The sequence below is a fragment of the Apaloderma vittatum genome, unplaced genomic scaffold (assembly GCF_000703405.1).
Source record: "Apaloderma vittatum isolate BGI_N311 unplaced genomic scaffold, ASM70340v1 scaffold20295, whole genome shotgun sequence".
NCBI classification, from domain to species: Eukaryota; Metazoa; Chordata; class Aves; order Trogoniformes; family Trogonidae; genus Apaloderma; species Apaloderma vittatum.
This window is the reverse complement of record NW_009717899.1, coordinates 2,639-29,803: the sequence shown is the minus strand read 5'-3', so window position 1 is coordinate 29,803 and position 27,165 is coordinate 2,639. Positions and strand designations below refer to the sequence as shown.

At 37.6% G+C, this 27,165-nt stretch overlaps 1 protein-coding gene across 1 annotated transcript; it reads right to left on the bottom strand.

Annotated features, from left to right (window-relative positions):
* Positions 1-1,435: 1,435 nt before the first annotated feature.
* FNIP2 (folliculin interacting protein 2) lies at positions 1,436-27,165 on the bottom strand. The gene is made up of 17 exons (XM_009870083.1): positions 27,046-27,165; positions 23,567-23,698; positions 22,210-22,310; positions 22,058-22,129; positions 21,303-21,403; positions 21,058-21,147; positions 19,830-19,901; positions 19,101-19,230; positions 15,184-15,385; positions 14,531-14,619; positions 13,530-13,676; positions 13,220-13,389; positions 8,620-9,937; positions 7,797-7,953; positions 6,435-6,635; positions 2,749-2,864; positions 1,436-1,514 (listed from the first exon to the last, which is right to left on the bottom strand). The coding sequence occupies exons 2-17, from the start codon at positions 23,693-23,695 to the stop codon at positions 1,436-1,438; spliced, it is 3,174 nt and encodes a 1,057-aa protein (XP_009868385.1). The 5' UTR covers positions 23,696-23,698; positions 27,046-27,165.

Here is a 27,165-nt window from a genome sequence, read left to right as displayed (position 1 = left end):
AGAACAGTCCAACATTAAGTTTTCTGTTTCTTTGAGATCCTTTGCTGTCTCCTCAGTCTGGTCCATAATTTCATATCCAGTTTAACAGTGCTTTAAGCAAAAAACAATTTTTTTACATTCATGTCATCAACTACATGAAAACAGTAAAATACAAAATTTTATTTTTGCTTTCTAGAAACATAGAATGCTAGTATCAACTAGTGGAGGAGTAGTTCCTGGTCTCCGAGTAGTAATTAACCTATTAAGGAAAGGCACCCAGATGATAGTTCAAGATTTTTGTAAAATCATAAAGCGTAATTGCAAACATTCATAGTAATATCAAATACTGAGGCTTGCCCCCTACATTTCATTCTACTTCAAACAACGCTCCTCTTTCATTCCTAGAGTGACAAGTAGTAGCTGGAAAAAAAGTAATACTTTTGACTAAAGGTTTGGTACGGGGTTGTCTGTTGTCTTCTATTTCCCCAATAAGATTGTCTTCAGTTTGTGCCAATTGCTCGGCGTACGTGCGCATGGACAGGTACTAACAGTACTGGTATCATACAGAAGCTTGTCAGATTCATATTCCTTGGAGATAGTGATACTTGATGACACCAAGACACAGGTTTAGTTCCCAGGACTACAGTCATACAGAAACTCAAAAGAGTTATTGAAGTTGCATCAGCAACAAATGTAAACTTGTAGTAGAAATTCCATAAGGCTTTCCCACAAAAACTCTATCTCAGAAGTCCATTCCATTCCACTTCCTAGTCATGGGTTCACATGAATGCCTCCTCATTAAAACTGAAGCAGCCGCAGCTTTCTTAACCTCTTGCACTTAAAGGGAAAAGTCACATCACCTCGTGCGCACCTGCATTCCCACATAACATTTGGCTGCTGAATCCAGGTTCCTTCTGAGCCCATCACTTCTACTATTCAAAATCATGCATATGCTCTGCAAGAAAATCACATCCCATCTAATACACTTGTGTACAGGAATGCTATATACATAGTTTACAGCTCCTCCTCCTTCCCCAGAAAAGAAACATACAACACACTCACAAGCACAGGATTACGAAATCCATTCTAACCCACTTGTTCTTTTCACTGTTACTTCACGGTTTTGAGCAGCGTTTTGGACGGCAGCTCCTGGTCTGCCACATAGTGTTAGCTTTTGTCCTTTGAATAAAAATAAAATGCAAGTATGCAGTCACTTTCTTGATTTAAGTCAGAAGTAAAATTGTAAGAAAAACCTGAATGCCTTTTACGTTATGTAAACTTAAGTCCTCCGATAAAACATCCATCTGAAATTAGAATCAGAAGGTGGTAGAATGTACAGTCATCACCTGCTTTCCTCAGTGCTCTCCTTTACCAGTGTTTGGCACCTCTGTTCTTCATCCAACATTCCCATTTTCTTTATTTTACTCTAAGGGAATGACTATCCTGAGATTTTAATTTATAAGAGTATTTGAGCCACATACGGGGAATGAGTACTTGCTATAGCAGCCAACAAAGGCAAGTCATTGGATTCAATCCTAGAAAGTAAAAAAATAAAAAAAAGAGACCGACTTTAAAATATGCAGTTACCTTTACAAAAGAAGAGAACACAAGCAGTTATTTTTCATCCACTTTAAAGAAACTAGAAGTGTCTTGCTATTATAGAGTTCATAGTTCAATAATTATTTATTACCATTACTCGTAACATACCAGTAAATGTAGGTAAAAATGTTTAAATACAAGAAGCATGCTACCATTTAAGTCAAAAGATAGCAGTATTACATTTTGTTGTATATAATCTCTTGTGGTTAAAAAAAAAAAAAAAAAAATACTGACAGACCATAAGCCTTACCTTGTAGTCTTGCCAGAAAGTAGGCACCAATAAGTGCAGTTTAAAAAAGTACTAAACATCAGCATATGGAAGGCTGTGCATTTCATGTTTTGAATATAACTCAGTTCCCTTTCTTATGAAAAATTACCAAAAGCTGCAATTATTAGTTACATGCAGTAACAGCACGAAGAAAGTTTCTCATATGTAATGGTCAGTTTCCAATCATTTACAAGTGTAAAGCTGCTCAGAGGTCAGGAAATCCGTACATATTTATACACATATACACACACTGAGAAAGTGCTTATTTCAGGCTTTCACTATTTATAGCTTTATTTCTCAGTATGAAATCCTGAACAGTCTGGATAAAGATAAATTAATTTTTACCTACAGTGCTAAAAACTATCTTCTTGGGGATGTATATTCACTTCTTACCCCTTCTCAGTCTTCTGCTGTCGGCAGGTGCATCCCTAAAGGTTGTATGGCAATCAAGTACTATTATTAGAAGACAGCTACCAAACAAGACACCTGTCTATTTTCCTATACCTGCTTTTTGAGAACTTCTCTTCTCTCAAGGTACAACTTCACCTACCCTTCCAAGAATTCTCAAGTATTTGCAAGAATGAGGTTTTCATTAGGGAGATTTGAGACAGAAAAAGTGGGTAAGAATGTGTGGATAACCTAGCTAATGATCAAAATCCAATCCTTCATTCTGAAAATTTAAGAATGACAAGTAATTTGTTCTTGCTGTAGAACTGTGTCTCCTCCTGATTTCCAGATAGCTCAGTCGAACGCATTTTACACTTTTAGGCACATAGAAGAGGAGAGCGCTAAATATGAAGAAGAAGCAAGTCTTTGTGGAAACAAAATGACAACATCCACAAACTGAAAAATAAATGCCCCAAATTTTGCTACTGGTTAAGACCAATACCTGCAATACTCACCCCAGCACAATTCCTAGTTCTTTTACATGCACTCTTGTATGTCCTCGCAGATATTCTGAGAGCATTTTGCTTTTGAGATACATCTCTTGTAGTCTATCCTCAAGATGCATTATGCACTGTAAACACAGACCAAAAACCTCAGAACAGCTTTAGCAATTGCATGCAAATTCTACTGGAATGCAAGTGGATCATTTTAGCTTCTATCTTTGCTAGAACGTCTTTCAGGCTAAATCTCTTCCCCTAATACCCAGGAGAGACAAGTGGTTTTGTTACTGCTGTGCCTCTCAAAGGGGAACCCCTTCATAGAACTTGGGCATTCCAGTTGTCTTGGGCAGCACTTGCTGCACAAACTGCACATCCATTTTCCGCTCAAGTCAGCCAGGGTTGCTGCTGACTTAGTTTTAAACAGGTTCAAAGACACTCAAGACATCTTATTAAGGATCAAATCAGAGTACTGGGATCAAGATGTCTTTGTTGCAAGTCAGTACTTTTTCTGAAAGACTCAGTTTAGGCAACAGTTCCTAAAACTAGCATTCTAGCTCTAGGGAACTGCCATTCAAGAAACTAGGACTCAAGAAGTGGAAAACACCATCATCTTATGAGTCATAAAATTACAGCTCGTTTGCTCACTACTTTACTACAGAATCCTTTTCAGGCACTTGTTTTTATTAGTCTTAGGTACTTGTAGTTTAAAATTGCTTAAACATTTAATGCTGTTTGCGAAAAGGTAATAGGTCAAGTTAAAATGAAATCACTCCCCTTTTCTTTCAGCAGTAGTAAGCTAGAAATGCATAATATACAATCATGTGCATGTGCATCATGCATGGTAATTTCTAACACGCCAACTGCAGGAGAGCAGTTGAACATTAGCTTTAAAGACAGAGGGTTTTTTTGGGGTAAGACAAGGTCAGCAGGCAGAATGTCTTCACAAGGTGAGTAGATAGTAGTCTTATCAGGTATTTTCTTCAAAGAGGTGAGCATTTAATACACATAAAAGGACAAGTTATATTCAGTTTGACATATTCCTTCTTTCCATAGGGATGATCACTTCAAAAAAGTTAAATTAGTTCAGCTCTCCGAACTCCAGGAGATGAAAGCAAGAAGCACGTGCAGAACCTCACATTATCAAATATATAATCATCTGGCAGACGTGGACAGCAATTGGAAACAGCAGCAGCAAATAGCTCCAGGCTGTCATCCACTCTACTTTTCAAGTTGAATGAAAACCATAAGTATTAGAAATGAGATCCTGTGAAACCAGTTTTGCTAATTAATAACAAGAAGTAAAAAAAAAGACAGACTCATGCTTGTAGGCAGCCTACCACCTATTTTTCTAATGGTGTGGAATCATTTCTAATGATTCTCTGAGCTTATATCAAGCCTTAATCATGAAAGAAAAACAGGCCTTTTAAAAATCATAATAGTAGTAGAATAAGATCAATGGAGGAAAGGCAAAGCTTTTGAGAACAGTTTGATCTATGTGCTTCAAGCAAGTTTTCAGTCAAGTCATTATAATCATAACACTTCTGATTTTAGCCCAGAGGGAAATATTCTTATGTTTTCTATCATAGGTAACCCTAATGCAGAAAAGCCTATGAGCACTTCCTCAGTAGTTCAGGAAAAGGCACAGCTATCTTAGAAAGTAGCAGATCAATATATTTCAACTCCCATACTCATGCTAAGGGATTATGGATTTATTTTTTTTAGTTCTGAGGGAGCAAATAAGGAAGAATCCCATATTATTCCAAAAGAGATCCTTTACATAAGATTATCTGCCCCCCCTGAATGCCAGCAAAGAATCAAAAGACATTTTGTTCAAAATATCCACATTAAGCAAGGTATAGAAGGTGGTTTTTATTTTTAATGTTAGCTTCTCTGTAGCTTTTCTCACTGACTAAATGAGGGGAAAAAAAAGTGAAGCCACTTATAAAAATAGACAAGTAGCTTAAAATGAGTTTAAAGGTGTGGGTAAAACTTTTGACATATTGCTGACATGCAGCAGTTGCAATCATCACTTCCCTCTCTCACTCTGGCATACTGCAAAGCTCTCTGCAATATCGTTACCAGGCTGAAGACCCACAACAAAGATATCAGCTCTTGCCTTTCATCCGGTCTCAAGCTGGGTTTTGTTTTCTGTTGTACCATAAAAAAAAACCAAGTAACTTGTTCATCTGAACAGTAACTGCACATGAAGAAATGTGAGTTCCTAAATGAAACTTCAAACATACTGCATTATGCTGATCTCTGATTAGTACATATTAATACAGATTAGTGCATATGTTTCTGACAAAATTTAAATCAATAGAATCACTACAATAAAAAAGTCACACTTCTCCCCCTAGAGTTTAGTGGAAAACTTAATGTCTGGTTCTGTTTTAGCAAAGAGCTGTGAAAACCACCAACAAAAGGATTAAAGTGCCTCTAATATGGATTGTAGAAAATTTACAAACTACCAGCACTGTCACCTCACCGTTCCCTTTCATAAGAAAAAGGAAATTAAAAAAAAAAATAAAAGAAAAAATTCCACCTCCAACCTCCTCATGCACCACACAAAGCATGCAGAAACTGCATACACAAACCCCACGACAACACTGGAAAGAATAGTTGCAGAATCAATAGACTATTCAGTTTAAAAATGCCAGAATTCGATGTGTTACTGTGCAAGTGTTGGATCTGTATTTTTTGATGCCCAGAGGAATACAGAGACAACACTAACAGTATACTCACATATTTTGCCTATTTTTTTTTACTTCAAGTACACAGTGCAATCAATACCACTAATTTTATTCAAAACACTGCCTATTAATACTATTTACAGCTGTTAGCGTTTAGTTCTATCTTCCTCTCCCACCTGCTAGCACAGTCATTACACAGGTTTCCTCCAAAGTTTCTCAAAGCTATCTGCAGAAGGAGAAACCAATTCTGTTAATTGAAAAAGGGGCAACTACTGAAAAAATACCCCATCTTTCCTCACCTACAACTGTGCATTAAAAACTGTCTTATAATTACTACTGTCAGTCTTGTGGGTAACTTTGTTCGAAGTCAGCAAAACCAGCATTACTGATTTGTTCTGATGAATTCTCCTACTAAGGGAGGTCAGGAAAAGGTGCTGTGGGATGGGGAGTGTGCAACATGACAACCTAACATTCCCTGCTACAAACCTGAGTGTTTCCAGGTTTCAGTCTCTTCCCATAAGACTATCGGAGACAGCACTTGCTGACAGGGTTGGTTAAAATACGCATAAAAGCGAAAGGTCAAATAAACACACACAGGCACAGGAGAGGCATCCACTGCATGGGGTTGGATAGAAAGCCCAAGAATAGAAAGTTATATGCTAGAAACAGGCTAGAAAGAAATTTAGATATTACACAAACAAAAAAAGCCAAATTTAAGAGTCCTAATCAAACATAAGGACCACACTAAAATGGCCTAAGCAACTTCAGTTGTGGCATATGTATTTTGGATTAGTTTAATTTGACCTATTAGATGTAAATTACAGATAAACCAGTATGTTATTGAGTTGTAGTATGCATACTTTAAAATAAGTTGTACCAGCTTCGCATTATTTTAGGCATTGGTTTATTGGTTTAGCAACATGGTGTACAAACTCTCTACACCTGTACAAACTTAGCTACGTAAGCTAAGTAATTTTCATTAGCTTCAGTCTTCAGTAAAGAAATACTTACAAAGTCAGCTGGGACGTTGAGTTTGTAAAGCTGTAAAATAGACTGCAACAAACTGGACACTTGACTTGAAACCAGAACATCCTTGCCTAACTTCATATTGTCCATCATCTTTCTCTGGCTTGTAGCTACTTGTACACTCCATTTATCCGTGTCTGCAATAATGCAGACAGCTTCTGCTATGGGCTCATCTAGTACTGGATGCTGCAACAGATACAAAAACTTCATGTTACTTTGAAAATTTCCTAATACATCTTCTACAACTTAGTTTGAGGCCCCACTTTTATTCACAGTGAAGCAGGTTATATGAAGTGATCCAATGAATGGGGGTTTTTTTCCAATAAGAAGCCAAAGTAATCTCAAAAATGACACAGATCTTCAGTGAGAGAAGTTTACATTCAGCAACTCTGGGTCAGTTAAGACTAACTGCCAGTTTGATTAGGGCTGTTGATTTTGTTTCAAATTCAGTACTTCAAAACCACTACTCCATATTTTTTTTCCTTCAAGTATTCCTTTTTTATTTCTTCTCCAAAATGAGAAAAGTAGTAATTATACTGATCCAGTGAAGGTTAAAGTAAAGTATATTTAATGTTTCAGAGGCACATTAGGGATTTCACTATGTACATTCCAGGCAGGGTATGTATGAATAGATGATATTGTAGATGTTGTTTGAATAAGTTACACACATGCATCAGTATTTTGGATACTACATGAACTCATTCCAGAAGGATGATTCTTAAGTGCTCTAGAGAGAAGCTGTTGACAGTTACTAGATAAACATTTTAAATTGCATATTAAGGTCACACAGTTACTTCAGTGAAAGGTTAGTTACAAATTAATTATATAATTTAGGACTACCTAACATAGAGTAAGAATATGGCAAAGTTCTTACGTACAGTTAGTTTCTGCAGTCAGTCATTTCTGCTACAGTCTAGTATAATACAGGCCTCCACAAGACTTCATCTGCCTTGCAACACATGCCACTGAGTGACAAAATAAGATGTTTCAACTTGCATAACATTTTTATGAAATATAGATAATTCTGTCAACTATTGTGACTGAAAAGAGAAGCAATTTGAGGGTTTTTTCCCCTCAACCTTTTATAACTTGAAGCTTATAATCTGAAGTTACAATTTCTGTTGTTCTTACCTCTGAAAGAGAAGCCTTAACAGAGTATAAAGGAAAGCACATGATTCTTGCATGAACAGGCTTTGCATTAATTCAGGCTTGCATTTTTCAAGAAGGACAACATGTCAGGTGTGGCTGACAGGTGTGTAAAAAAGAAACCTACTCCAAGGACCTGCTTCTGTAGATCTCAGTAATATCACAACTCCTACTATGATTCAGAACAGTACTTTAACTCACATGCATTGCATGAAGTAGGTCTGCTAGTAGACATTGCTTGAGTTTTTCATCATTATTTATTCCATGCAGCACTAGATCAGGTATATATGTATGACAGTAACCACCTAGAAGCGATCTTCCAAAATTTTTCACACATTGACTGCTGATTGTATTTGACCTGAAATACAGAAATACAAAGCAGGTTAAGATTCTTACTTGACAAACTACATTCAAATTTTACATGAATGCAAAGTTTGGTTTATCATCCCTGCTTCTACTGCAAAAATTAATCCACAATTGTACTTTACATACAGTAAACCAATTGTTGGTGCTCTTTGAAACAAGGATTTTAAAAGCTGAACTTGAACAATGTACTGCTTCCTTCAAATTTATGAAAAAGCAAATCTACATGTATTAGAGCTTGTGGAATGTACGAATGCCCTGTTCTGCAGCTAAGAGATTTGCAAAATTTGAGTTTCCTCCAACTCAGTCCAAAAGGCAAACTCTTTTTAGCTACCTACTATAAGCATCAGCAAGCGACATGGCACCTGTAAAGCTCCAAAGTTTTCAAATAGGATATCCTTATCTTTGTCAAATCTGTCTTTGATCTGTCAAATGTCAAATCCAAACATTAGGCTAAACCTGCTCCAGCCTGGTTTTCTTTTTGCCTAGTCTGTCAATAAGAATACTAACCACATCAGCACCTGTTATGGATTTCTTTGCAAGGAACTTAGTCAAGATCTGCAAGTCAATCCCAGAGGATTTCAGACTTAAAACCCTGAATATCTCTAAAATAGCAACAGCTTTTGACTGTTTAGTTCTAAATTAATTTAATTTTTTTTACCTTGGTAAAGGAAGTTCCACTTCCGCAAACTCTTCAAGTCTTTCACTGACATTATCACGATGTACTTCATCAGGGATACAACAATCGCCTTCTTCATCACTGGCTCCAAGAGCGCTGTCTGAACTCTCATTCCTTGGAATGTCCCCTTCAACTCTGAAGGGGATTTTCCTCCCAGCATCCCCATAGGGGACATCTTTAGCACCTACTTTAGGGGAATCCTGTTTAACAGCAGAACCTACTTCAATGCAGCCAGGGGAACAGTTCTCCAGATTGCCAGAGCATAAAGTTCTAGTTTCTTTCAGGCTTGGCAAATTTACAGTTTCTACGTTATCTGTGGGCAGAAGTGGTTCACTAGCTATTGTCTTCACTAAATTCATTTCGGTTCCTTTACTTTCCATACATTGGTTAAGCATACTCTCCTTCCCCTCACAGGGTGAGATTTGTGCATAAAACCCATTATGTTTACTGAAGGGTATAAAGGCAGCTTCACAACTTTCTTTTTGATTCTGGGAAGCATCCATGGTCAAATTTGTGGAACTTGAGGCACAGTGTATCACCTCTGGACTTTTTCTGAATGCTTTCAGATTTTCTTCCATTTCTCTCCTTTGAGTTTCTAAGTCTGACTCTGGTGATGCAGAACTTCCAATGTGAAAGGTGACCTTTTCTAAGTGTGAACTCCTGTGGCCAGACCTTTCAGGACAAGGTAAGGCAGATGACCTACTACACAACTGCTTTTCTACTTTTCTCTCACTCTGGTTCTTGTTCTTCTTTATATCCATTAAACTCTCCAATTTAGATGGCTCTTCAAAGCGGTAGGATACAGTTCCTGTAGCAGTAACAGTTCTTTTCCTACCATCAGCTGCTCCTTTATGGAAGCTGCTAGTTAGACAACCGACAGATGCTTCAGAGTTCTGACTGGCCTTTCCTATTGCCTCTCTCTTTTCTTTCGAAGAGGCTGGGACAGCATGAATGCTTTCTGCATCACGTACCCACTCTGCAACGCTGTTGCTCTTACTTCCATCATTCTTTGGAGGCAGGACTGGAGGCACAAGAGCTGGTTCATTTTTAACAGTGACAACAACATAATCAGATTCCTCTACCTCTCCCTTCTCTAGTGCAGTTGTGATCTTGCTTCCATTTAGCACTTGCTCTCCTTCCCCAGCCTTCTCACTCCATGTCAGCTGATTTTCCTGCAGCTCAGAGCATCGAATGAAGTAAGTTAGAACATAGAGCAAGCGTTGCACCAACTCCTTGCGTTTTCCAACAATAACAGTTCGAGTCAATCTAACTGGAGAACCTATGGCACCATAGAGATCACCTATGTAGGAAAAGAAAAATGTCACATGCTTATGTTTGATTGCAATATAAACTATACCATTTAAAATCAACACATTTTGAAACAGCATTTACTATGGACACAAATCAGACAGCTGATTTCTTTCACAGAAACTCCATGCAAGTTTTAAACAAAGAATAACAAAGACCCTAGCACTTCTTATACCTGGCTTGTGTTCAGAATGTGAGGCTTGTGTTCAGTATGTGAGGGATTAGCTGCTATTACTCAGCTTCTTTCTATTCAAAGCTACTAAGGTTTTTATTTAAATTATGCTTACAAAGTAATATCACTTAGAAATTGACACAACGGGGGTAAAAAGGAATATAGATCCAGTTAAACTCTCAAGCCAGTATTTTTATACTACTTTTCCTTTATATCAAAGTTATTCTGTTTTGTTGCAGACTTTTTTTTTCTGGTAGACAAAGGAATTTTCATATAGATAAAACCTAAATTGTATTTTTCAGGGCTAAGATATTAAAAAAGTGAAAAAAGATTCAATATTAGCTTAATAAATGAGGTTCTGAGAAGAGAGGCATGTAACTACCTTACTGGGCACGGCACGTGCCCTGTTAGGTACTGGGAGTCAACATCACTAATGTGAACATTTATCTTTGGCAGGGGGCGGTAGTGAACTAGAAAAATATATTCACTCCCTAAAATACAACTAATACAAAAGGCAGGTACTACAACACAATCTGAGGGATTCCCCCCCAAAGAACTGCTTATTTACTAGTCCATTTAAGGTGATGAATTGGTTTTTTAATAAAACTCAGGCCATTCATATGCTACTTCCAACACAGTTGTTTGGGAGAGTGGTAGCTATCTTTCAGCTCCCAATAATTCTCTATCAGCTTAAGGGTTTCTACTCCAAAGTTCTAGGAGAAAAACACAGATAGTCAATACGGAAACATTCACACACTGTGCAGGACAAAGATGGAGTAACTCAAGAAATGCCTACTACTAGGTCAAGATAGCCCAGTTGTCTTTACCTGACACCCATTAGAGAATATTCACTAAATCATCTTTGTCTAAACAAACTGTGACTGATATCATCAGCAGATGGGAGACAACCACCAAAAGCTCTATTTTCTTTAGCCACTGTAAGTGTTCACCTTGAAAGCAGGCTTCTCCAGCTTGCACCTTCATCAGCTACCTGCTAATCTACCAGATCGGTTTACGTGCTGAATCCTCACTCAGGGCTGCTCAAATATTCCAGACCAAGTTTGCTACCACGATTTTTTACTAGACCTCAGAAAGCAAAACCAAATGAAAGTTATAATCAGAGGTTCAGAAAGACTTCTACCAAGGACAAGGGGACCTTTCTTTTCAACTTCAGGGGACTAAAACAGGAAAAAAACCAACCAGCCAAAACCAAACAACACATTTATGCCCAGACTCCTTTTTGCCATACAGAACATAAAAGGATTAAGGCTCCTGACTCCATGCCTGAAATATAAGGATCAATAAGATGGTAATTTCACTGCTCTCACTTACTGTTTTGCCCTGCCAAGATCTGCCACTTCCCATGATCTGCCAGCAATGCACTGAAGAGGCTGCTGTGTGGTGGCATCAGGGTGCCTTCTGCCCCCAGTTAAGAACACCTGTGCAACCAGCCCATTAGCCTAACCTGCCAGCAAAATTTCTTCCTCAGTAATGAAAAGTGGGCTTCAGACTACCCAGCTGGAATTAACCTCAATGCCTGGTGGGCCACAGGGACTAAAAATTTTGAAAGAAAATATAAAGACATCTTTTTACTTTTGAGTTGACATGGAAATCACATTCAGACTTTAAGTTCATTTGCACAATTGACTTTTATATAAAACCATTACTAGAAGCCGTCAAAATTGTGGTCTTCAAAACATACTAATTTGCTGAGACCAGCAGATTGAAGCTGAAGTTTAAGAGACAGTATTATGTATTCCTGACAGCGGTACTTACAGTTTTATCAGTATATAACTATAATTAACATATAATATGTAATGAAAATATAGGTCTGAAGGTAGAAAGACAAGTACAGCCAAATCCCTTCCTTAATAAAAATTAATTTCTATTTTAATGCATTAAACCCCATGATCTATTATTTTTCCCCCTCCTTTCTACAGAAGGAGACCAGCAGAGGGCAACATCTTACTTTCATTATCAGTTATTGCAACAACCTGATAATAGCTTTTGGGCTTTATAGGAATGAAACAAAAGCAGAAAGCACTGTGAGGTCAGGCACTGAGAACTTGGCTAGGTCCACACTGGTAGCAACGTACAGCCTGTCAAGGCAAGAAAAGAAACAGACTCTTGACTAGTCACCAGTGGTGGCTCCTGGGAGTGACCACAAGAGTTACTGCTGATCATACGCCTCCAGTCCAGCTGTTTCGTTACAACTCCAAGCCTGGCTTCATCCTTAACACCCAGAGCAAGCTTCTGTTTTCCCCTCCAAGTCCAATCCATTACTTTTCTGCATAACATTTTAAAGACATCCCAAACCAGGAAACACTTCTATTACAACTACATTGTCAAGGTAGCAATTCTCAATTTCATAAAGATTGCTGAGAATAACAAACAAGTGAGACAATTAACAAGAAATAAAACCAGTAGCAGTGTCAGACTGTTGCTTTAGTATGCATGTGTTATTTTACATGGCAATATACCAGTTAAGACTGATTTGATGTCAAAATCACAGCTGCTGCCAAGAGGTGGAATTTTTGAGGTTTTACCACTGGCAGTGTTATTCTCTCAGCTCTCACCTACTCATTTGACAGCAGTTATTTAATCCCCTGTTTCAAGATAACATATAAGCTATAAAATATTTGTCAAAGAACAGCTTGAGGAGCTGGGCATAGAAAGAAAATCTTTGCACAAGACCACTAATTTAACTGTGAACAAAAAGAGGTACTGCCAGTTGCCAGACTTCTAACTTTGTGGTCTCGGTGTCCATCCCAGCCCTGTGAGAAAGAAATAAAGAGGTAGCTGGGACAGTTTCAACTATGAAGTGCCTCCCAGTCTGTTCCCTCTTGTTCTTTCCAAACTTCAGATCATTTACAGTACTTGCATCCTCTTAAGAGGATGACAACACGGGACTATGGGAAAAAGCAGAGCACTCAGGCTATTAACAGGCCCTCCAAATGCTCCGTTTATCCAGGCAAAAAAGATCTGCTGGTTCAGTCCAGTTTACAGCAAGGTAAATCAATAAATGTAACTCTTAGATAAGAGGAGTGGATGCAGGAAGGTGCTAGTTACAGAGAAGTCTGAAGCTTTCCATTTCCTACTGACCAAGCTGTGCCCAGAGAGGGTTATATGGATGGGATTTTGCCAGCATGTTCACAGACTGTGACGTGCGCTTCTCAGAGAAGGCCTTTATGGGAGGATGGTCCACTGGCATGACTGTCGGTACCCAGGCCAGATGATAGGTCAGCACTGCAGTTAACAAAGCAGCAAAGAACCTAGGAAAAAAGAATATGACCAAAGTAACACCAACAAAAGAATATCCCATTAAGTGCTTTAACATATCCTCATGCACTAGGAAGCACACAAGATGTTGAGGGTTTTTTTGTTTCTTAGAAAAAACCTGGAAAAAACTTACTGATTTTTGTTGATCTGTTCTATCAGAAATGTAAACTCTTTAAGAAAACGCTGGCATAGCTGATTCTTTTCCAGGGTGCTGGACATCATATTAAGCCACACAGGCTCTGCAATCCTTGGAACAGAATACAAGTTCCAGATCGTAACTCTGCTCAAAAAAAATTCCCAAGAAGTAAGTGTTAATATGCACATTCCAATCTTTCAAATACAAGTAGACCCTTTCCTCTTCTATTGTCTACTGCCTTTTTTTTTTTTTAAGTTAAAATCTAGGAGACTAAAGAAACAGGAAGAGTTTTCCAGATACACTGATTTTTACTGTTCCAGAACACTATACTGTTTAATTCAGTGTACCAGAACTTAAGGTCTTTGTATTATTTACATATTTGTCTGCCTCTTCTTGCATTTATCTGTGTATTTATATTCAGAGAAATGACTCTGAAGTAATTTTGAGGGGGGACAGAACCCATTCTATTCATTGCAGTGATTCGACTCCACATTCCAGACATCACAGAAACTCCATTCCACCAAAGCCTCATCTCTCTCTCTCTCCCCAGGCTGCCTTTCCTGGCTCCTGGCCATTCTTTTCAGTACCAAAAAGAGAGCCTTCAATGGCAACTTTCCTGTCAGTTACACTGTTCAGTATCCATGGCTAGGAGTAGACAACTCATCTGCCCAGATACAACCATCAACCCATCCACATCTGTACAAGAATCAGCAGAAACCAACTCTTGATGAGATCTTAAATCTTTAGCTGACAGTCCTGGGTATAACTGAGCGCAACAGAAATACTTTTACTCTCATTCTGACAACGGCTGAGCTGGTTTTGCTAATGTTTTCTAAAAACATTTACCCAATACCCCACATAGAAAAGTCATTCACACTAACTTCAAGACTGGCTAAATTACAAGACCTTACATTCAGTTCGTCTAACTGCAAGTGAAAAATAGGTTCAGAGGTGCACAAGAAGAGCTCTCTTGGTAATACAGAATTCCATCAACTCACCTGAATTCTCCCAGGGCATCCATGACACGGCTGATATAAACCTGCACCCTTTGGCTGGATTCTGCTATTTTTCTACATGAGATCATGGCCTTGATTAAGAGTTAAAAACACAAAACAGCTTCTTAAAGGATTCATATTCTTCATCTTTTTAAGCTTCATTAACATGTCAAAATAATTAAGATCAAGCCCCGGGGCCCTACAGCCACTCAGGACAGCAATAGTTACCAATCTCCCTCCACCTCATGAGATCAATCCCTAAGACTCGAGGTGGGGAGAGAAGAGAACTTCTTTGAGAGTAAGGAGAAGACAATAACAAACATTTTGTATCTCTCAGATACTGCATGAAAGGATAGAATACCATCATTTCCACAGTCCTCAAGGAGTCAAGAAAACCTCACAGTGAAACACGGTGAGAAGGAAAGGAAAACCACCCATAGCCTAAAACTTCATTCTTATTCTGACTAGAAACTGCACCTCTTTTTCAGCAAATGCTGAATTCCTACACTTGGGCTCAGGCTCAAGACCACATGTGTAAGGAGGGAGGGAAGCTTGAAACCACGCACCTTCTCCCACTCTTCATCTATCAGATTCTAGAATACTTCATTCTGTTTCACATTTATTTTTCCGCATTAAGTCAAGCTAGTATTCCATACCTTTTCTATTGCGTATTTCAGCTTGTTCATGTGAGATTCAAACAGAGGAAAGTGAGAAAAAAAGAAATCCTGGAAGTTTCTCTGTGCTTCTTCTTTTTCAGGCAGAGAAAAGATTATGCTGACTGCAATTTTTTTCCTCCGAACCATTGCAGGGTTGGAGCTGCAGCTTTCATCAGCCATACTAAACATTTCTTCAGTGGACCTGTAAGACAGATTTTTTAGGACAGTTACCTATGTCTGTATGAAGAGTCTAGAGCACAAGTTTTATGAGGAGTGGCTGAGGGAACTGAGGTTTAGCCTGGAGAAAAAAAGGCTGAGAGGAGACCTTATTGCTCTCTATAATGACCTGAAAGGAGGTTGTAGCGAGGTGGGGGTTAGCCTTTGCTCCCAAATAAAAAACATTAGGACAAGAGAAAATGGCCTCAAGTTGCACCAGGGGAGGTTTACATTGGACATTAAGAACAATTTCTTCACCAAAAGGGTTGTTAAGCATTGGAAGAGGCTGCTCAAGGAAGTTGTGGAGTCACCATCCCCAGAGGCATTTAAAAGATGTGTAAAGTTGGTGCTTAGTGACATGGCTTAGTGGTGGACCCGGCATTACTAGGTTGGACTCAATGATCTTAAAGGCCTTTTCTAATCTAAAAAATTCTATGATTCTATGTACCGAGAGGTAATTCATCTTCTATTCATCTCTCTTCACATAGAAGGCAATTCATTCTTAGGTCTCCTTTGACTGACAATATAAGAATCTGCCGTCACGCACCTCTGAACAGAGGATACCTGATATATTGATGGATAAGACCTATGCTTCCTCAGACAGGAGGAAGGCAACCCTCAAAGAGGCCAGCTCTTAATGCTGTGCAAACACTTTCTCTGAAACAGAGCTACTACAAAATCCCTCCTTCTGGATTAAAGGTAATTTCAAAGCTGTGAACTGCATCCAGCACTCAAGCTCAGCAGTACCTCCATGATGCTCTTGAATCTGCACTGCTCCTCATGAGGGAATTTGGAAAGCATGCTACATAGACAATTCCAAAATCTTAAGATGGATTTTTTAAGGCACTTAACCACGCAAAATAAAACTTTCTATTTTAACTGAAGACAAAATGTCATCACTTAGTAATTACTGTGAAAACACAATCTTAACACCTACAAATACATGTGTGCCTAGCTCAAAGTTCGATATATTTCAGTTTAAAATGCTTTTTTTTAAAAAAAAAAAATAAAACCACAAAAAACAAACACCCACAAAACAGTTGGCTAATTTACAACCATTATTGTTTCCCCAAGTTCTGTTTATTCCCTTTCTTTCATCGATTGTGCCACTTTTCAATATTACACATGGCTTTATACTGGGATCAATACTGTTCAATATCTTGATAATCAGTGTGTGGATCAAAATATACCTTCAGTTAATTGCAGATGATGCCAAATGAGAGGAAATATGGTTGATACAATAGAGGGCACTGTCCAGAAAGGATGTGAAATCCCCATCATTTGAGATTTTTCAAGACTCAGTTAGATAAGTTCAACAGCAACCTGATCTAAATTCCAAGCTAGTCCTTTGCACAGGCAACTGATTTGGATGATATCCACAAGCCTCAGTTCAGTGTAAGTTTTTCTGTGATTATACCAAAGGTATCAATCCCTTCATCTTATTTCTCCATATATACTTGCATTGCAGCATGATACTGATGTCGCTGAATTTACTGAACTATTATTTTCTGTTTAAAGTTTCTTAATCATATCACTAAAAAAAAAAATAAATCTTTAAACAGTGTATACATCAATGAGTAAAATAGTATGGTCAGAATGGTTTTTTGCAAGAAACTTTAATTGAATAATAGCTTGTAATCCACTGAGAAATTGTAGGAGAAGAAGGGTGAGAACAGACAAACAAACTATTAGAACACAAATGCAGACATTCAGAGCAGCAGTTCATATGGAAATAGTTTGGGTTTGAAGCTTCTTTGTAAATTAAGACTGCAATATTGGTGAGTGATAATTAAAAGTGTGAAGGCTTTTCATATCAGAATTATCTTGAAATGGAGTCTGTGGCATTTATAGACCACTATGAAGCAATTAACAAGAGGAAAGCCTGAAAGTTAAGCATTCATTGTAAAAATAAGTGGTTTACAGTTTAACCGGTTTGACAAAGTTAAATACACAAAAGTTTCTCATCATAGATGTAAGAGTCCAGGAATACAGGAAAAGCCACACACAATAAAACCCCAGCAAAAAACAGCTTGTGGGAAAACAGAGTTCAAGACAAAAACATAACCTCATTTGAACTTCAGGAACTTGCAAGCAGAGACAGAAATTCTCAAGGAAGTTGGGAAAGGATGGTCAGTCAGCATCTAAGAAACATCACAAAGCTTTTGTACTGCTTCCCAGGAACAGAAATTGAAGAATTTAGGTCTATGAAAGAAGCCTTTTCAGCAAAGCTGCTAACCTAGCTTGCCTGCCAACTGACTACATGGAGTTCCAGCTAGACATCTCACTTTCTTTGAGCTATTGGCCTAAAACATCAGACCTGGAGACTGCAGAATCTTGGCTGTACAAACTGAAGTGCAAACTCTGCTGTCACTGAAGTATTCAATCAGAAGCTTACTGTTTCTCTAACAAGCAATCAGAAAATCAGTATCCGAAGAGCCTTTTTGCCTTAGAAAGAGTAGTTCTAGATAGTGGAAATAATAATGTCCTGTTTCTAATATCTTTCCCCAGTATAGATTCTCCAGTGTACAAGAAACACAACCCACTTCCAATAGTGAACAAGCAGTCCAAGAAGGCTACTTTCCTTTAAACAATTTGATACTTTTGTAACACTTTGAGGAAATTTCTATCTGTGAAACTTTGGCTCCTTCTTAGATTGTGATGAAATTACCTACCCTTAATGTTAACTTTTCGCATGCACTGCTCTCAGCTTTACTTCTTTAGGAAACTAAACTAAACTTGGATTTACTGATAGCAAAAGGTTTACTAGCTTATTCTCAACTACAAGCATGATTTAGAAAGCACGGCTGCTATATTAGCACACTGCATGATTCTTCACATTAGAAATTATTTATCAAGAATATACAGGAAAAAAGCTTTAAGTGTTGACACTAAGGAAATAATTCTTTTTAAAAAGGTTTCGGTTTTGTTTCTTACTGACCATATTTTAACTAGCAGCTTATAAATCTCTTAAACCAAAACCAGTGAAGATGGAGATTGGCCAAACAGTAGGGTTTTTCATAGGTCTCCACTAATTCTATGCTGTCTCTGAGTGCAGGTGGATGAGTACATACGAGCAGATAACCAAGAACCACTTATTATTTTGCAGCCAACAAGGGGAGAATTTGCTTATTAGCTAAGAAAGGTCTGCTGCATTCCATGCTTTGTTATACCACTGAGCTACAAAAGCTAATAAAATTCCAAAACAGAAGCCAAGCTTTTTGATCACAGCCCTTTTTTTTTCTTCCTGTTTTGGCAGAAGTCACACCAGGAACATCCTGTACCAGCCAAGAGAGTCGTCATGGGCTATTACTCCAGAATTTCAGTAAATGCTCACTAGTCAGGCTTCATCATAGTATAATGTAATTATGGCAGCAGTGTTGTTTTAGTTCCTTTCATCTCAACAGGATGCTCTGCTCCTTTAGAAACAGTTTAATCTGCTTTTCCAAATGTGGCTTCAGACACAGTCTATGCATTCGATATAAATATAAATATTTATATTTCAAGTGGGGCCTTGCAGTTCATACTCAGCCAAAACTTGATCTTTCTTAATACTGGGAATCTTATGTAATATGCACAGAACTTAGACTGAATTGAGAGCATTTAATAACAGGATTTGTCCTTTTAAAGAAAAGAGGCTTAAGCCTTGCTTTGCTTAGAACAGCTGTTTGGCAGTAATTTAAGAAGAAAGGTGTTGCACTCACCACCTTGGAATAATTCCGTTCTCTAAACTGGTTGTCTGACTTCGGAGCCAGCGACGTTGGTAGCTGCTAGATGATGATGAGGAGGAGCTTGGAGATGGAAAAGGAGTGACCAGAAGACTGCTCAGAGATGCTACCAAGAAAGCAAGAAACCCCACATACATTGAATTACAAAGAGTGCTGGTTACGTATTTGTTTTGTACTCTAACTGAAGACAAATTCCCACAGGTATTACTCTGGATTGCTGATCTTTTTCACATAATTCACTTTCAATATGACAATTATTTAAATAAATCTTGCTGCCTGAGGACATTCTTTTCACATAAAGTCAAAGATCTTCCCTACTACAACACAGTAAAAGTCGTCTTACTCTCATTAAAGCATTCTGTCCTAAGAAGTTTTGCCCTTCCATTAAAATAAACAGATCTCCTGGTCTCTTGGACTCCTTTTCTTTTTCAGTGCAAAAACATCTTCTCTTCCCTTGTTTCAGTAAAGGCTTCAAGCCAGTTCTTTCCCCAAATTAAAAATCAGTTAAGAACCCTGAAAGTGATGGCTGTAAACAAAGAATATCAATTGCATTAAGGCTTGGGATAAAAGCAGTAGGAAAACTGCTTAACAGACTCAAAAATTTTTGTATTTATAGGTCATATGATGCCTATATTTCAGGCAAATCACTGCACCAAAGAATTGTAGCAATTACAAAAGCAGGTAAACAAAACAGACAGCAGATACCTGACCGAGCAATGCCACTGTCTCTGTCCTCATTTTGTCCTCTGCTAGGCATATCAACAGGTGTGCTGTGTGCTAAAACAAACAGATCAGATCAACAGAAAATATTACATAACTCATCATACTATTTGTCAGCATTTTAAAAAAAATGTTTAAGTTTAAAGGTCATAAAACAGCAAAGTTACATCCTGTACTGCTACTCCAAATAAGCAGTATGATGTGAGCGGAGGTGGCAGCAAATAGCATTCCCATACTGAGTACCACAGTACTAGAGGAAGTTGGTTATTTGCCACAGTATACAAACACCTTTAAAAAGCTTAAGAACATGAGTATGGTCTATCAGAAACCAGTTATGCTTTGGTAATGAGGGCCAGCAGTACCCCCCCCATCTGTCACTCTTGACATTTTTTTTTGTGTGTGCAAGATTGTCATTTTATGCTGATTAACATCATAATGAAATAATCAAAATACAAAGTCCATTAAGCTTCTGATTTGCTGCTCCCCAAGCAGAGATTTACTATTCACAAAGCCTGACAGTAAGAAACATTCAGGCTACGTTGTATTACGCTGAAGTGTTAGTAGTGCAGAGTCACTCAAATCATAGAGCATGCAGGATTTGCAAAGGCTGTGAAGGAACTGCATTGGTACTCCTTTTCGTATGTTTGCAATCAACAGAACCGCTTAGGCCTAAGATCTACCCACCTGCATGGGTCATCAGTATGCCTGCAAAATGAGACTTTATGTAGTTTAAAATTTCAAAAATTGGAGAAATTGATATTGTTAAAGGGGGAAAAAAAAATGAAAAAAAACCTTAAAGCCTTCCAGGCTTAGCTCAAGAATTGTGAATGTCTGCCATAAAATTAAAACAGAGTAGCCAGAGGTAAGAGAAGAAGCAGCTGTACACCAGGCAAGACACCTGCACGCTAGCAAGAAACCACCTATAAGACAGGAAACAAGTTCTCTAAGAAACATAAGGGCTCATTTGTCATTAAACACACCGCATTAAAATACCTTTAAGCACAGGAATTAGAAATCTGAGCAAAAAGCAATTAATTTAGCTATTTTTTTTAATGAAAGATTTTTAAGTATATAGTCAGATACATCTGCTGTCATTTTTTTAGCCCTTTGTGTTTCTAGAGAGTAATTACGCATGTCCTGCAAGGATTCAGAAGGAGCTGGATTTGTGTGTGCATATGAATGGGTCACACTGTGGCTGGCATTCCACACAAACCTGCAAAGAAAGAAGCACTGCGAATGAGCCGGAGGGGACCTCCTTCAGACACACCCTGCAGCAGTTTGCTGCTACACAGCTGTAACACACCTAGGAAACAAAAGCAATGTAGAGAAAATGCAATGCAACCAAGATTTTTTTATTTAAAAAAAAAGAAAAAAAGTGATGCACAGCAAAAAAAACCCAAACTGAATGAACAGATGGCCTCATGCTGTCAGACAGACATAGAACCTGGAAATATTTACCTAAATTACTTCCACTGCGACAGGTTCCCAAACCGTTCTGAGTTGAGTTCAGCTTTCCCAGGCTGGGATCTTGGTTGATGTATTCAAAGCTATCTTGTAAACTAAAAAAGGGAGGCGGAGGGGAAAAGTGTTCCTTAAGCATGTGATCAACAGGCATTAATATTAGCTTAAGAATGAGGCTCATATTACGGAAAAAAAGCAGAAGATTAACTTCACAATCAAGCTCAAGGAGCAGTAGGCTTTTCTGAAACTGTAAGGAAACAGGCATTTGTTTTCTGGACAGGCACCTTCTTTGAATTACTCTAAATTTCTATATGTCACATTTGGGATTCAGTTTATTCACATTTGACCATTTTTAGGGACAAGGAAAAAGTGAACAGATGAGAAACAGTGTATCTTCTGTCACTGTTGAAGGAAACTAAAGTGGGGTACAGGGACACAGAACTTTCTCAACATATACCCCTTCTTTACCTGGCAGCAGGAAGAGATAGAGGCTTTGATTGTCCAGCTAAGCTCTGACATTCATTGCATGCCTGGACAAATTAAGACATCAAGATTTTATGTTTTGAACTTGGGTAGTCTGGTTGAGATCCAACAAGTGAATCCTTCTCCGCAGCCACCATTTCCAACTTTCTACTAGACTTTTCCACTTCGGCTATATACAATTTAGAAGCAGTGACAGAAGGAGTACAAAAGGAGAAAGAAAGATAGCCATATTGCATAGGGAAGAAAAAAAATTTTAAAAATATTCTTACTTATTGTTGCTTCCACTGAAGCTTCCTACCCTGGCTGAGAAGACTTTACTTATCATCAGCTGTGGGGGAGAACTGAAAGGATAAACAGTCACTTCAGTGAGTCACCAATTCCAAGCGCCTGACGAGAGTACATCACAGAAAAGGACACTCACCGTATATAGTGAATCTTCAAGGTGGATCCTTTATAACTCATTGCCACTGAGCCAAACATCATTTCTCCCAGCATGTTGACATCAGAGGCTGGTCTCGTGTACTACGTAGACAAGAAGATGGGAAGAACAACATCAATAACATACTATTTCAATTTAATAATAGTGCCATAGAACTACATTTTGAATGGAAAATACAAATAAGTTATGCTTTTCCATGCAGAATAAAATCCTGTGTGATTCTAACACACTGAGTACAAGCACAAGAAAGCACAGCTGGAAGATATACTTTGATTTGCTCACTGGATGGGCATTGTTGCACTCGTTCCAGCAAGACCTCTAAAGGTAAGACAGAGGAAGAAGAGATCTATGGCATTTCCAAAGAAATATCTTTGTCCAGCAACATTCCCCTATACCAGAGTGTCTGGTGAAAACTGTAGGTGTTCCCTTATTCTGTGGTCAGGATCACCATCTTCCTTATTGAAATGAATAAATTCTCCTGTCCTGCCCTTACAGAAAGCTTCTTGGAAACATTTTTGATTGGAAAATAATTTGTGAGGACTATGTTTTCAAGTATAATCAGACTGTCTTTCTACTTTGAAACAAAGACTGATCATGAATAGCAAATATGAAGAGAAGCTTGTTAATTCTGGAGGAAATCACTGACCTTCTAGTTAAATATTTCTTTTCCCTACCTTGAACATACATGCTTTAAATTACATTTTTCTAAATTAAATGGAATAGGCTGTCCATAGAGCTGGTAGAAGCCTCATCCCTGGAAACATTCCAGTTCAGGCTGAACAGGACTCTGAGTAACCTGATGTAGTTAAAGATGTCCCTGCTCACTGCAGCATGGTTAGACTAGATGACCTTTAAAGGTTGCTTCCATCCCAATACATTCTATGATTCTATTAAATGTTTATGCTTTTAACTGAGAAACAGCCAGGGTACTTAAAGTAGTTCTCTCAAAAATCTCAGAGTACAGCAAGACAAACTAAAAGGACTCAATACACAGTGTTCAACAGCTTCTTCAGAACTGACCTGAAACATAAGTAGACATCTTTCAAAACAAGAACAGAGAATGGGATGGTGCTTTTAATGACCTTCACAAATAATAATGCTACTAAACATCTTGTCCTTCAAAGACAAGACCAAGAGAGACCAGAAGGTTAAGAAGTACCAACACGTTCTTACTCTACAACACTTGGAAGATAGTGTAGATATCTCAAGCTTGGTTCAGATTAACTTGTAATATACTACAAGTATAACTAGTCATTCAATTCACATAGCTTAAGGCTTTTACATACAAACTTCTTCAATAAAATGAATGAAAACAAGCAAGAAAGCTAAGGGATGTTACCTGATACTTCGGTATCTGTTCTTTGATATTTTGCATACAGCTTGCTGAGGGACTATGGGAAGAAATATTGTTGTTTCCACTGCTTGCTTGGCAGTTCTTGTCAGTTTTTACAGAAGCATCCTCTGCCATTTTCTGCATCAAAACAGAGCAATATGATGAAAACAAAGCAAATGTGAACTCTAATTTATAAGAACACCACGGCAAGATTTTTCGTAAACTACAAGCAAGCAACAGAAATAAAAGATATTATTTGGCTCAAAAAATATACATCGGTTTTAAATATTAAATAAGGTCAGCATCAGAAAGTGCAGAACTCCTCTCACATTTATATTGTCAAACAAGTTTTCACACAGCCAGAGTAATTAGTCACAGTTTCACTGGAAGATCATTCCCAATCGTTATGAATTGCTCTGTGGAACATTTGCCAAAGTTTATGTAAATGAAATCTCAGTTTACAGAAATAGGTTTGTGAGCAACTCATAATCATTTACACAATTAATCCTTCAAATTGCATATAACTTTTGCTCCCCAACTGATTAACAGATTTCTTAAAGAAGAGCAGCCAGCAAAAAAAACAGGCAAATAACGCATCAATTGGTAGAATTACCAGGTTATAAAATCTATTTGTTAAACCTGTAAAGGAGTTGTGTAAAAAAAACAAAAGCAAAACAAAAAACAAACTCTCAAAAATAAAAGAAATCCCACACCTTTGAATTAAAGCTTACTCTCAAGTCACTATATTTTAGCAACATCTTAGAACTGTTCAGAAAGGCGTAATCAAAATCTCAGAAGGATACTGATTACATTAAAACTATTCCTATGTTTCATAAGACAAGCTGCATTTAACTCATTGGGATTTGCTTAATAGTTTTCTTGAATAAAAAACTATGAGTTTCTCAGGGTTTTTTAATAGCTACTCTTTTTTTTTTTCCCAATTTGAATGTCCATCAGACAACAGTTAAAAGGGTCAAATTATTTCAGGCATACTTTTCACATGTACTTGAAATGATTTATATGATGGGAGCAAAACTGTAACCTTGCAGCAATGAAAGCTACTTAAAGTCTTAGAAAGATTATCTCACCTTTTCTCAAACTTATCTTGAACTTTTGAAATATTTAAGAAATTCAAAATCCCTTAACAAGCATATATTTAATGCATATTAATGTAATCATACATTTATTTAGCACACATCAATATGAAGTGTATTTTCCCAAGTCTCATTCTGAACCAGCATAGTTTACCTCATAGGGAACATGCATTGGCAGAAATCAAATAATTTTTTTAAAACCGTCAACAATGTACATGCAGGTAGTTTACAGAGAAAACAGGCAAGCAGGCAAAAAGAAATAGTAATAACCTAGATGCTAGTAAAAAGCAACCACAGTCAAATTTACATTTTGGACTCAACAAGACGAGAAAGAAACAATAACAGGAACTTAAATGGAAATCTTAAAAGGAGAATCCAACATTTCACAAGACTGATTCTCAAGACGAACGCTTTGAATGCTACACTGCACTAACGGCAGTTAAGTTTTAGAATACTCAAGTGATGATGACCAGATGATTAAATGGGCAGAATGAAAGATGCAGAAGAAGCAGCTAAGAAAAGCAGAGTAGATAATGTGTCATTTTTTTAAAAATAAGTTGAGTTTAAAACACAGTGATAGTACAGCTCCTTAATCTAAAAATAAGCCTACTAGCATGTTTAAAAAAAATAAAATCTTTGACTTCTATATTCTTTCCTATATTTGTGCTCCTTTTGTGCAGTTTTTCCTAGTATAGTCCTTATGTGCCATTCCTTATCTAATCCCAATGTGACTGTCATTAGGGGTTTTACAAATGCACCAGTGTCAGTAGTCACATGCTTAATAAGCTATTAGGAAAAAATGCCTAAAAGTAGTCTGATACACACCATCTGCAGAAAGAATTGGAGATTACATTAAGAACTCTGAAAAGAAATGCAGTATATTAAAACATGGTTAACTAGAATAGACCTGCTACTTTCCCCAGTTAAGTTCATTGCATACTTTAAAGACAAACAACATATCTGAATATTCAACGTGAAAAAGCTTTACGTTATTTCAGGAAAACGGATAAATGCACAGTACACACACACACACACACTTTCTTGACTTTCATCTAAACTGGACTGAACTTGAGAGTAACTTTTTCTTAGCTTTAAATGAAGCCAGTTTTAGGCTTACTGTTTGATAATATACCAAATATAATAATATCCAAGATCACTTTTAGCATTCTTGTGTTTGCATGCCATTCAAAGTCCTTTGGCTGTTTTAAAAGGGTATCTAGATTCTGGACAGAAAAGAGGCTATAGCATGTATCGTATGTTATGAGGGAGTTTATAATCTGTTTTATATCAGTGTCACAAAGAGTTTCTGATAGGACATTTTGTAGTTAACTTCTCAAGTATTCAAGTAAGTGGAGTAATTTGAATATTTAAATATAGCCAGAAAAGTATTTCTTCCCCACATGCTGTGTTTTAAACCAATTTTAAGACACAAAGTAATGACCTTGATTGCAAGAGGGATGCAAGATTAACAGACCAGTCTGACCTATTTACCCTCTTAAGCAGATGATGAGCATTATCAGCTGATGACTGATAAGTAACTGATTTGGCATATTTGCAGTGTGACTGAAATAGAGATTGCTGGGTTTTAAGCATCTTCATGAATAATTTCCACAAGTCACAACTATTTCTAGGTAGCTCGTGATTCTACAGTAAACCATGCCCATCTGACATGTTGAAGCTGTCTGTTGTATCAAAAATTTGCAATAACTCAATGTAAAAGGGAAACACAGAGCTAGCAGAAAAAAATAAAAACAAAACTAAAAAAAACCCCTCAAAATACTACTGTTTTACTCATCTTAAAATCACCGAAGTTTGCAGTAAGTATTACTCTACAACTTCTGTGCCTGGAGAACAGCACAGAGCACCTTGAGAACATATACTCTTGCTTCGATGCATATCATCAAAACTTACGTGGCCACATACTGCCATGTATCAAGTCTTAGACATTACAGCACATTTGGCTAAAGTGGAGTTGTTTTAATTGACAGAAAACCAATAACTTTACTGATCTAAACACCAAAGGAAGACATGTTAGACATCACTGGAACAAAAGGACTACACAACAAGTGCTAACAACAAAAAGCAATCCCAGTCAACATGAAAAAGCCTACGGAAATACTCGTATGAAAGGGCTATAGATTGCTTTGTTTGAAAGCAAACCAGGTCTAAGATGTTACGTTTTATAATATAAATATGGTATTGAAAATACCTAATACCAGGTATGTGTTCATAGGTTTTTTGGAATCTAATACGCCCTTGTTGCAGCTCTCACAGAACCAAGATCAAGTGAAAGATCACAAGTGTGATTAAGAAGTTGACACTGTCACATTAAAATTCCTGGGAAGGGAAACAAAAGAACAGTAGGACAAACGCAAAGTTAGCATTTCATACCTGAACCACAGCTTCATCAATTTTGCGGACTGCTTTGGAATCAAATAAGACCTGTCTGCCTCTCCTCTCACAGTCCTGGTAAACTATCAGACGGATTTCATTCAAGTCAAACTCTGACGA